This window comes from Rhinoderma darwinii, chromosome 13, assembly GCF_050947455.1.
Source record: "Rhinoderma darwinii isolate aRhiDar2 chromosome 13, aRhiDar2.hap1, whole genome shotgun sequence".
Classification (NCBI taxonomy): Eukaryota; Metazoa; Chordata; class Amphibia; order Anura; family Rhinodermatidae; genus Rhinoderma; species Rhinoderma darwinii.
Window position 1 is genome coordinate 10,684,740 of NC_134699.1, and position 13,126 is coordinate 10,697,865.

The window sequence follows — 13,126 nt, forward strand, 5'->3', positions numbered from 1 at the left end:
TTCTCCTGATTTTCTTAAAAAACTTGACCAGTCTTCTTTATTGGATAATGAAAACTTGTGCAACTTTTTTCATCAAAGGCTCTTTTACACGGGTCGATTATCGGGTAAACGAGCGTTCATAGTACGCTCGTTCCCGCTCATTGATCTGCGTGAACATTGCAACGATCAGCCGATGAACGAACAAACAAACGCTCGTTCATCAGCTGATTGTATAATTTATGCAATACTATTGTTGTCGCAGGATCTCTCCCTGTGTAAACGGAGAGACGCCCTGCCGACATGATAGAAATGTTTGGGGACGAGCGACCAGAGTAACGATCGCTCGACTCCATCCATATCCGTCTCGTTCATCGGCGCTCATTTACACGGCACACGTCGGGCCGTGTAAGAGGACCCTTACTGTTTAAATTCCTTATTAAAGGGGTTCTCCCACCACAACAACTTATCACCTATACACCAAAATGGTGATAAGAGTTTGTTAGAGTCATCTCTTAACTTATAGAAGTTGTCGCGGATCAGGGATTTCACGCCAAAATTATACCTGGAATCTGTGTAGCCCTTTCACTATTCCCCTCAACTGGACCCAGTGGAAGCAATGGAAGTCCTCTTATACGGCCCGACGTGGCCATGTAAACGAGCGCCGATCAACGGGACAGCTCGTTGATCGGCGCTCGTTTGCTTCTTTCACAAGGAGCAATGCATGGGGATGAACAAACGTTACTACGATCGCTTGCCCCCCTACATTTCTATCATGTCGGCAGCAGGTCTCCCTGTATACATACCATATACATATGTGCTGCCGACATCCATAATATTTCATGCTGCATAAATGATACAATCAGCCGATGAAGGAGCGTTTGATCGTTCATCGGCCGATCGTTGCCCTGTTTACACAATGCGATTATCAGGAACGAGCGGTCATATGAACGCTTGTTTGCCTGATAGTTGACCCGTGTAAAAGGGGCCTTTACTCACCGCGGTTATCTATCCTTTCCTCTCGGGAGGTCCAAGGCAGGAGTAATGGGGGATCCTGGCACGACCCCCCCCCCATGTAATGTTAGCGCAATTTATTCACTAGTAGAAGTTGCTCAGGATCCGATATTTCACCGACCGGGAGATAACTCATTTGCAGACACCAGGTAGCGTATGATGAAATCTGAGGGGGGTCCCGCAGCTCCCATTGTTTATAACTAAAGGTATGAGGGAATACATTACGATGTAGATCCAATCATTCGACGGCACTCGGGTGCTGACAGCTAATTAAACAAGTGACGATAAGTAAAATATGCCATGCAGGAAGGAAACTAAAATGTTGCATAGATTCAGAAATACCAGAATTTTTTTTTTCAATTCATTGAATACTCTTATATGTTTGATGGCTGGGGGTCCCGAGTCCCCTGTATGAACGGAGCGGCAGGTCACATATGCGCGCTGCCTCTCCGTTCATTATGTATGGGGCTGCCGGAGATAGGCGAGTACTCCCCAACACTGAATGGGGGGACCTTTCTCCAGTAACTTAGAATTCACTAAACCTGGAAACTTGGTTGTGCTTTGCCAGTTCTGTGACAGACGCCCGTCCGCCATGTTGTTACTAGACTAACCAGCCCTGTCCTCCTCCTCCGCAGGCATCGAGCACAAGTACAACGCCCACCAGCAGTTCTGGGGCAGGTGGCAGCAGACAGTTTACAAGACAAAGGATAACACGAGTCAATCTCAGGGACCTCATATTTTGTTTGGAAAACGAGAGAGAGACAAGCCATTCACTATTGCTATATAAAGCATTCCTTAAGTGAAAACAAATACAGAAGAAAAAAAAAACTAAACAAAAATGGAAAAGATCAAGGTATTTTTGTTTTGTTTTTGCAAAGACGACACCCCCCCCCCCCCCCCCCCCCGACACCTCGCTGGGACTATTTTATATTTTGCATTCTTTATTTTTTTTGCACCACCTCCAATCCAGTTTTGTTTATGACACGGTATAATTGTCACCCTGCAAAATCCTTCCATTTTTAAATGAAACCTCCAATCTTCACAAACGGCACAGGGAGCCGCAAGAGATGAGAATTTTTAGACGGACAACCCCACGACGAGGAAAGCTGCCTTCTGCAAAACAAGCCATATGAGGAAATCCTGTTCCTTTTTAATGGATCAACTATTTTAAACATTTTTTTTTTAACTATTTCAACAATGAATTGGAATTTCATCTTTTACCCATCGTTCGCCCCATCTTTGCAGATGAGGTGTTCAGAAAATATGCATAGCTCCTTCTTTTTGCAGATGGCAGAGACCCCCCCACAACCCCATTGCTTCCTTTCTATTCATATTTATTGGTTTTTATCTGCTTGGACACCTCTACTGCCGTGGGATGCACAGACCAGAAACTTCTTTGCCTCTGAAATTTTAACAATCTACAGTTTTGTTTCTTTTTTTGTTTGTTTTCTTTTTGTGTGTATTTTATTACCCTTTTGTTTAAAACAAACCTCAGTTTTTTAAATAATTTTCCACAATAAAACTTTCAAAAAAGTGTTTTTATCTGTAGGGAAAAAAAAAAAAATGTAAACGTTGGAAGAAAAAAAACAACAAAAAAAACAAAACAATGCAATGCTGTTCTTGCTTTTTTTTTTTTTTGTTTGTAAAAATAAATAAATGTATCCTGTGGGCAATTGCAAAAATTATATGACAAAGGAAGGTAACATTTTATGATAAATATATATATTTTACTTGCACTGTTTTATTTTTTTTACATTTTTTTTTTATTTTCTCATTTAATGTTGAGCGCTTCGCCCGGTCTCTACCAGAGATGTCTGTGTTTCTGCACAGAAAGGGTTAATTTTTTTTTAAATTTTTTTTAAAGTTCTGTGGCATACGTGGTGAAGTCTATACATGGCTTGCTGTATTTTTTTTATTTTATTTTTATGGGGTAGTTACTGTAGATAATTCTTGGCACATGATGGGGGGGGGGGGGGGTAATATAACACAATTTCTCCCGTTCTACCATAAATTACTATGTAAAAACCATAATTATTTTGTTAATAAACAGTATGCAAGCTCTGGAGACAAGCTTTCTGTCGCCATGGCAATAGTCCCATCTTTGTACCTATTTTTTTATTGCGGGAAAAAAAACTATACTAATTGGTTCTTTATATTTTCAGAGGTTACTGTATTAAACTGTCGATTGGTAATACTTTTATGAGTGTAAATAGTCTGGCTTTGTGTGTGTCCCCTTATTACAGAACTCTCTGCCTTGTTCACAGAACTCTGATCAGTATTTGTATCTGACCGCTGTTACATCACGTCGTCGTCTCTCTCCCCGCCTGCCGATCTTGTCTTTCCATTTTGTTTTCTTGTACATTTTGCACAGTTACTTGTTCATATGTAAATATATTACTTTCAAAATGAAGTTTTTAATTGCTATTGTTTTATATAGGATTGAAAGAAAAATTAACTCCTTTATTAAAAACGAATTTATCTGTATCATGTCTCTGTGTATTGGTTATTACATCACCTCAGAAGTTACGGACGTACTAGGGGGTCAGAAAAAAAAAAATCCAACCATGAATTACGGAAATAGCGTAGCTCACCTGCTACGCTGCTTCCGTAACTGCCATTCACTACTATGGGAGGAGCGGAAACAGCACAGCTCAGCGAGCTGCGCTGTTTCCGTAATTCATTGTTGGAAATCAAACGCTTCAGCCACAACACAGAGCAGCAGAAGAGGGTTTAGGGGGCCCCGTTCTAGAGAAAGGTGCAGGTCTCGGAGGTGGGACCCGCATCCATCTGATATTTATGACAAATCCAGTGGATATGTCATAAATGTCTCTGATGGAAAACCCCTTTTAAAGAGACTCTGTCACCACATTATAAGTGCCCTGTCTCCTATATAAAGGAGATGGGCGCTGTAATGTAGGTGACAGTAATGCTTTTTATTTAGAAAAACGATCTATTTTTACCACTTTATGAGCGATTTTAGCTTTATGCTAATGAGTTTCTTAATGCCCAAGTGGGCGTGTCTTTACTTTAGACCAAGTGGGCGTTGTACAGAGGAGTGTATGTCGACACTGCAGTAATGTTGGTGTTTGTGTATGTGGCTGCACATAGTGATATAGATATATCGCTATCTGCAGAGTAAATGAATGGAGAGAAGTGTATGACGCTGATTGGTCACTGATTGGTCAGCGTCATACACTCCCCTGTACAACGCCCACTTGGTCTAAAGTAATGACACGCCCAATTGGGCATTAAGAAACTCATTAGCATAAATCTAAAATCGCTCATAAAGTGGTAAAAATAGATCGTTTTTGTAAATAAAAAGCATTACTGTTACCTACATTACAGCGCCCATCTCCTTATGTAGGAGACAGGGCACTTATAATGTGGTGACAGAGACTCTTTAGAGGGGTTTTCCATCTTTAACTTCTTTATTGATAAGAGTTACTTGATCGGTTGCCATTGGCAATTTTTTTTTTTTTTTATAAACTCCACTGATCAATCGCTGATACCCAACTGCATATTAACATCTATTTTGTTGTGGGTTTTACCTCCCCATTGCGATCAGTAGGGAAAATCTGCAACACATTAGCAGCAATTACGCAAATACAATTGACATGCTGCGGATTTAAAAAACGCACCGCAGGAGCCGTTTTTCCTCTCATCGTTTACTTAGCGTGTGGATGTAATGTTTTTCAAATCTCATCCACTTTGCTGCTACTGTATTTTGCGGCCTATTTTCCGCAACTAAACCCGTTGTGGAAAATTCGCAGTATTTATGCTACGTGTGAACTTACCCTTTAAGGAGTTACCCAGGACTTAAAAATGTATGGCCTATCGTTGGGACGGGCCATCAATATTAGATCAGTGGGGGCCTGATTCTTGGCACCCCGCCAATCAGATGTTTGAAGGGGCCGTGTTGCTCTTGCGAGCGCTGCAGCCTCTTTAGGGTATGTTCACACGCTTAAAAAAATACGGCTGAAAATACGGAGCTGTTTCCAAGGGAAAACCGCCCCTGATTTTCAGCCGTTTTTTAAGCAACCTGCATTTTTTGCTGCGTCTTGTACGGCCGTTTTTGGAGCTGTTTTTCTATTGAGTCAATGAAAAACTGCTCCAAAAACGGCTCAAGAAGTGACCTGCACTTCTTTTTACGGGCCGTTATTTGAAAATGAGGCGTAAAATAGCGCCCTGTCGGAACAGAACGCCGTATTTCACATTGAAATCAATGGGCAGATGTTTGTAGGCGTTCAGCCCCCTCATTTTTAGCCGTGTGAACATTCCCTTATTGTTTACATCGGGTTGCAGGCTGTTTGTTCTTACACACGCCTTTACTTTCGTTGCGACTATCCATGTCATTGCAGAGTTGTCTATTGTAACCTAAGGGTATGTTCACACGTCTTAACAAATTACGTCTGAAATTACGGAGCTGTTTCAGGCAAAAACAGCTCCTGCATTTCAGACGTTTTTGCAAGTACTTGCGTTTTTCGCGGCGTCCATTACGGACGTAATTGAAGCTGTTTTTCAATGGAGTCCATGAAAAACGGCTCCAAAAACGTCCAAAGAAGCGACATGCACTTCTTTGACGCAGGCGTATTTTTACTGAACAGAACATCGTAAAGCAATGGGCATATGTTTGCAGACGTAATGGAGCCGTCTTTTCAGGCGTAATTCGAGGCGTAAAACGCCCGATTACGTCTGAAAACAGGCCGTGTGAACCCAGCCTCAGGCTGACATATACCGTATTGGCAGAGGCAGCCTGACTGACTCCTGACGTCTGCTATTATGGAATTCTGCCATTTAAAAATGGCCAATCCTTTGCAGTGCCAAAACTATCTGGCAGAAACGTATTCTTCAATCCGTATGATGGTAAATACACATGCTCAGACTTAAGCTGGCTTAACACATCAGATGGAAGTTTTTGACTAATTTGGCGGACTATTTAAAAAAAATCTGTGATGTTGGATTCATTTAGTCCATCGTCTGCTGAATTTACGGCCGATCATTCTTTAATTTGCGCAAGCGTATTCTGGTCACGTTTTTTTTTTATTTTTACTTATGTCACAGCTCGCCCAGTTGAATCCGGCACGTCGATGGTTAGACCGTCCGTCCAATCCAACGTACGATTGTTTCTTAAGTGTATGGCCAGCTATAGATCAGAGCTATCCATGCATATGGATAGGAGGAGATGGCTGTCTGCTGACTATATGTACGGGCTACTTTATGACGAATGCAATGTGTAGTGTAAACAATGCTATTGATGAAAGACTAAGCTAAAGTAGGAGCTTCACGATAGATGGAGATTAATAAGACTATAGCTGGCTATATACACCAGATCAAACTTTTCAGAAATAAGGGATTTTGACCATCGACGATTGCCAACGTCAGACTTGTCTGCCACAAAATCTTATCTGTCAGGTTAAAAATCGCCCATTGTCAACTTTATGTATATGGCATGAACGGCCTATTACAGGCGATCGTTGGCCACTTTGCGCCAGTGCATTGCAATTTTTTTTTTTTATCTGACCGTATAGACTGGCATTTTGCCGGTGGGATCGGTCGTATGAACAATACCACAGATGATTGATATACATAATAGTTCTCGGCCAATTTATATTCCCTGACTACACCCCTATGCTTGCAGGTTGAGCTCATCCAAACGAACATGTAATATCAATAGGGTGAGCAAGATAAGCAACGGGATCGGCCGACAAATGTCTAATGTGTGGCCAGCTATATGGAGCAAAGCCATAGATAATTAAGTCCGGGAACTGTCCAATAATGGTATGTCTATATAAGTCCAGGTATAAATCCATACACCACTTCACAGGCTAAAAAGGTCATATGGAAGAAAATGGCATCCGAGGAGGTCGGCAGCACTGACACCAGCCTGGGAGTAGTGACGTATATCACTATGAGAGACCAGGGAAGGGAAGTATTACCTTTTTTTTATTTTTATATATATCTCGTATCTGGTGTCCGCAGCAGCAAATCCATTCGAATGTTCGCACCAGATCAAACACTATTTGGTGCAGACTTTTGGCTGGAATTTCCTGCGGTGTCTGGGTCGGACTTGCTGCAGAGTTTCCCAAGTAAAATCCGACCCATGTGCAGGGGGTCTTTTCAAGGGGTTTTGCAATTGTTAAAGTCATAACAAAAGAGCAGTGGTAGTCTGTTAGCTGGTACCCCAACGATATCAAGAACAAGCAGCTTCCTAGATTCTGAGGAAGCCATGAGAAAACATATGCGCGTGGCCTATAGAGATAGGTGAACCATTTTGCCAGTCCATAGAAACCCAATAGCCTTGTCGCTCTTTCTTCTAAATGCCTGGGTTTCAGAATCTGGATGTTTCTATTCCCTGACAGCATGCAGTGATCTTGAAAATGGTAAGGAACTGAAAGGCCAAGTATATCAATATACTATCCACTTTCTCTGTCATTCACTCCTCCAGGAGCGGACTCCGCTTCTGGAGATGCCCCTGACGTCACTATCCATATATGGACAGGGACGTCAGGGGCTCCTCCCGGAGAGGAAACCCAGTCCGGAGTGTCGGCTCTGGCTGGGGATTCTACTCCTAGAGGGAGCCCCAATGGTGCTATCTATAGGGCGGGGAGTATGGCTCTATCTACAGAGGGCACTGTGGCAGTATCTACAGCGGGGCTGTGTTGCAATATCTACAGGGTGCAGTTTGGAGCACCAGCTACAGGGGGCACTGAGTGTGGCACTATCTACGCTGGTTTTTACACTACCAGTGGTGGTCAGCACATATCGCCTAGCCCTAGTGATAAAGTGAGACATCACCTGGCTGTAAACAAGCGAATAACCAGAGAGATATACTGGCCTCCATAGTTTCGTTCAGATGGGGCATTTCTTTACGCCGCCGCTTTAAAGAATGGCGCATATAAAAACGCCCCGTAAGTAGCATGTCAGTTCTTGAGCCATTTTTTGGAGCTGTTTTTCATTGTGTCAATAGAAAAACCGCTCCAAAAACCGCCTGAAAAAACTTTTTCAACTTTAAAAACAGCTAAAAATCAGAGGCTGTTTTCTCTACGTGTGAACATACCCTAAGGCCGGGTTCACACGAGCGTGTTTAGTCCGTATGTCGGCAGTATTTCCCGGACTGAACACACTGCAGGGAGCCGGGCTCCTAGCATCATAGTTATCTATGACGCTAGGAGTCCCTGCCTTGTTGCGGGAAACCTGTCCCGTACTGTAATCATCTTTTTTACGAACCGAACATGCTCGTGTGAACTCGGCCTAAGTGTCCCTGGAAATTTTTTGAAAATGTTGGCAACTATGCATTTACACCGTATCACTTCCCGTACACAGAATCTCTCATTGAATGCAATTTGAAATCTTTCACAGCAGCAGATCAGGAGGGAAGGGCCTCAAATATATTAATACATAATAAAAAAAAAATCCTAGAGAGAATGCCTCCTGCACTTGGCATGGCATGCACCTTATATTGGAGTTTATTTTCCCTAGAAATACCTCAGTAATACATTGTCCGATGGAGCAAACCCTCAGATGAAATAAGAAGTCTATGGGTACGTACCCTATTATGACTATGCACAACCAGGAGGTTATATTGAGCTGTAATATGGCCGTGTGTATGTGACTTTTGCTGTAGACAGTACGAGGACTCGATATGAGGCAGACTGACTTATAATACACATTATACAATATAATAGACTACGTGAATGCACTGTTTTTATGGTCACTTAACTTTTTTTATCTGGTTACAGATTTTCGTCTTGGCGACCTTGTCCGGCTTTATCTCTGCCCTGTAGATTAAAGAACAGGTATTACTAGACTGTGATGCACAAACTAAAATAAAGTGTGGTAATGCCGGGTGTTATGGAAATGAAGTGTATTCATTGTATAATGAAAATTTCTGCAGCGGTTTATTATACTTTGGGTTTCAATTTCTGACCATTTTCAAAATATCTGCTTGCAGTCAGCAAATGGAGGCTGCTAACCTGCCCTAAACACACCGGCCCATTTAACATTACTGTTGGTTTGACATGGTCAGGACAAGGTTTTCAGATCTAGACGAGAATGTTTCTATGTACTGACAGCAAGCAGAGATCGTCAAAAGGGTGAGTGCCTCACAAAGTGTATCAAAAAGTTGCAAAACTTTTCTTCATCTGTTGACTACGCTTTAGTTACATATAACCGCAAGATACGTACATATTCAATATGGAGATGTGTGTTGTGCATCTGGTTCACAGGCCCGACACACTACACAGACGCCCGAAATCATAGAAATAAAGTAAAGACATATAAAATAGTGTTTAAAGATGAACCTAGACTTAAGAAGGGAAAGGCACTGTTACAGAGAATATCCTGTTGACAAGGGTATGGTAACGCCCAGCTTGGAATTAGTTTGTACATTTCCAGGAGGAACAACAGAGGAACAGCACAATGAAGAGTTCTATGAAAAAATGTTCCGGAATTATCGTTTTATGGGGAATAGACATATTTATTAAAACAGACGTGTCAGGAGAGCGGACGGTTCCTCTTTAACGATTGGTACATTGGGTTCACACAGGATGATTGTCTGGTTGGTTAGGCTGGAATCACACACAGATTTGATGCAGTTTTTGGCTCAGTATTTTGAAGTGGATCCAAAAGAAAGGAAAGGTATAAAGGAAAATGAATGCATTGACTTTCTTTTGTGTGCACTACAGTGTTTGGCTGAAAATATAAAACGAAGCCAAAAACTGCGTGTGTGATCCTGGCGTCACGCATATAAAATAATGCAGCAGCCACATACCCTCAAAATGTGGAATAAAAACCAGGTCAAACAACCCACCCGCAATACACACATGCGCGCTGTTGCAGATTTTGCACAAGCCCCTTTTTGAGTGCCCCCATAAGAGACAACCAAATAATCCCCACAAATACAAGTAACAGGCCAGAGTAACCCTATAAGGGTAAGTTCACACGTAGAGTAAATACTGCGGATTTTCCGCAACGGATTGCCTTGCGGAAAATCGGCAGCATAACACAGTCGAAGCAAAGTGGATGAGATTAAAACAAATCTCACTCTCGCTGCGGGAAAAATGTTCAGAAATTGACCTGCGGTGCGTTTTTCTATTCCGCTGCATGTCAATTGTATTTGCGTAATCTATGCGTTTTTGTTGCAGAGAAATAGCAAGAAATAGCAGATGTTGCGCTTTTTGCAGCAGAAAAGCTGCGATTCCGCAGCAAAAAACGTCACTCAGAAAAAAATAAAATCTTCTACTCACACAGAATTCGGTGCTTCTTCAGCCAGGCCAGCCATTCACAAGCTGCAGAAGTCACATGGGAAAAAACGTCATCCCAGGAGGCCGGGCTGAAGGACGTCAGAGGGTAAGTATGTGTTTTTTTTTTTACACATGCTGTTTTCCGCAGTGGACATTCCGGCCAAAAAACTGCACCACAATTTGTTGCCGTTTTTCTGCTGGACTTCCCTACGGCGCCCAGGGCAAATTTACGTTGTTGTCTTTTACGCAGCTTATCCGCCCTGTGTGAACATAGCCTAAGGCCTCATTTACACGAGCGTGTGCGTTTTTCGCACGCAAAAAACGCTGCGTTTTTCGCATGCAAAAGGCACTTAACAGCTCCGTGTGTCAGCCCTGTATGATGCGCGGCTGCGTGATTTTTCATTATGACACTCCATTTGGATGTTTGTAAACAGAAAAGCACGTGGTGCTTTTCTGTTTACATTCACAGTTTGACAGCTGTTGCGCGAATCACGCGCGTCACATGGAAGTGACTCCGTGCGGCATGCGTGATGCGCGAACAGCGCACAAAGATAGGACATGTCGTGAGTTTTTTTTCAGCGGACTCACGCTGATCAAAACTAACGGACTGTCTGCACTGCCCCATAGACTAATATAGGTGCATACGACACGTACGCACGTATATCACGCTCGTGTAAATGAGCCCTAAGTGTCAGGCGCAGTGTCCTTATCAATTCCGTTGTCAGACTCCCCTGGAATAGCATTTTACCAACTTCCCCAATGGTAGTGTACCGAGAGTTGTTGAGTCTTTGCTACATTATTGGCTCTAACCTTGGTGTTTACAGTGCGTTTTTCTTACACGTGTGGTTCAGAACAACGCCACAAATAGTGTGTGTGACATGACCTGCCAAAGGAAAGTCATTGGGCGCCTACTACACTTTTTATCCTGCGGAATTGTTGTTATTCCACAAGATGGCGCTATAGGATCAGGAACATCACTCAACACCCTTTGTTCTATAGCAGTTGATTTTTTATGTATAGAAGATCATTTTAGATTTGGCGGCGTATATTCCGTAGCTTACTTGAAACCGACAAAATGATTGCATTCTAAATTTATCCTGACAAGCTGCAACACCTACAGATATATGCCTAACTATAGTATGAAGGATGCCCTAAGGCCAACAGGAATAATTATACATGATTGTCAATTGCCGCCCACCAACCAGTACATATATATATATATATATATATATATATATATATATATAGCTAGCTAGCTAGCAAAAGAGAAGGCAGCAGCACTCACAAAGAAATCATTGACCAGGTGCCCAGCAAAACGTCCCGATTGTCGGACGGAATGTAAGATATAGCAAAAGAAAATTTGCAGCACTCCAATGTGAAAAAAATGGTGGGTTATTCACTCCAGATACAACAGCAACGTTTCAATCCTACAATAGGATTTTTATCCTGACAAGCTGCAACACCTACAGATATATGCCTAACTATAGTATGAAGGATGCCCTAAGGCCAACAGGAATAATTATACATGATTGGCAATTGCCGCCCACCAACCAGTACCTATGTCACGGGCACAGGGTATGTGGACCCACTAGGCCGCTCCACCGTAGCGGGGAGGCAGCTGACCAGGTCACTGTCTATGCGGAAGTAAATGGCAGACAGTAATGCTTGGGTACCTGAAATAGTCCGGGCGGTGGCTGTGGCTTCAGCACGGATGGAGGCAGGTGCGGCAAGTGGCGCCAGACGTGGTGGGCAGTATCTGATGAAGCAGTAGACACTTGGCGTGGCAGATGGCACTTGACGTGGCAGATGACACTAGACGTGGCAGATGACACTTGACGTGGCGGAAGACACTTAAACGCTGGTAGGCACAGGAACAATACGGAATACAGGAACGGTAACGGCACGGGTAACAGCTGGAACGGGAGACACTAAGGGACCATTTGCGAGACAGACTGGGAAAGACTAACAACGCTCAGGCAAGGATTAGAAGGCCAGGAGCCTTCTTATAGACTAGGAAATCGTGGCAGTTGATAGTGATGACGATTTCCTAATTGCGCGCGCTGGCCCTTTAAGGCCGGGCGCGAGCATGCGCGCGCACCCTACGGGACCCAGCCGAACGGAGCGGAAGTGAGCGCTGGCATCTCCTAGGAGGGAGACGGAGGCCATCGCTCACAGATCCATGGTTGCGGGCGTCGGGAGGTGACTAAACCCGACGGCCCGCGGCCATGGGCGCTACAACCTATATATATATATATATATATATATATATATATATATACACACACACACAGACACACATAAGTGCGCTTGTATGTATAATGTATATGTGAAACGTCCATTTGTCCAGAATTTCTTTTACTCCGGTGTGTGGGGATGCCGGATTATTCGAATTGTACGACATCTGTACTTCATAGGATACAGTAATAAGGAAATAGTGTTATGTCTATTACTGTTATAGCACGAAAGGACAAATTGCTGTTAGCTTTAGAGGATTTAAGGAGTCAGATTGTTTTATTTGGGGGGTATTTAGTTAATAATTAATAATTTAGGCAATAACTTGCACAGATATTAATAGAAAGCAACCCGAAAACGTAGATGCTCGCAGAAAATTTCCAGGCGGATTGAATACCTGGCTACTGTTTCTAATCCTGGACAACCCCTTTAATGACTTTCCATCTATGATAGATTGCTAATCATGGAAGCTGTCCATCTAAAAAATCCCTTTATACCACCTTCCTATGTAAGCAAAAGGGAAGGGTTATAAATCCCCAGTATACAAGCAGAGAGTCTATACCAGGAGACAAGAGAGAAAGAATCGCCCTCATGCGACAAGCCAAATTTCCCAACTACCCAAAAATAAAAATAAATAAATCTTTATTAGCTACTTGTAGCAG

At 42.8% G+C, this 13,126-nt stretch overlaps 1 protein-coding gene and 1 long non-coding RNA gene across 4 annotated transcripts in view; one reads left to right on the forward strand and one right to left on the reverse strand.

Moving 5' to 3' along the window:
• Window positions 1-3,474, forward strand: part of TAF4 (TATA-box binding protein associated factor 4) — a 42,523-nt gene extending 39,049 nt beyond the window's left edge. For both annotated transcript variants that reach the window (XM_075846530.1, XM_075846531.1), the window contains one exon: window positions 1,626-3,474. In XM_075846530.1, the coding sequence (XP_075702645.1) occupies window positions 1,626-1,793 (168 nt within the window). In that variant the 3' untranslated portion in view covers window positions 1,794-3,474. The remainder of the gene's footprint in view (window positions 1-1,625) is intronic.
• LOC142666471 (uncharacterized) overlaps window positions 1-13,126 on the reverse strand; it is a 65,736-nt gene that overhangs the window by 36,173 nt on the left and 16,437 nt on the right. For both annotated transcript variants that reach the window (XR_012851695.1, XR_012851694.1), the window contains exon 2: window positions 8,711-8,768. This is a non-coding gene — a long non-coding RNA (uncharacterized LOC142666471). The remainder of the gene's footprint in view (window positions 1-8,710; window positions 8,769-13,126) is intronic.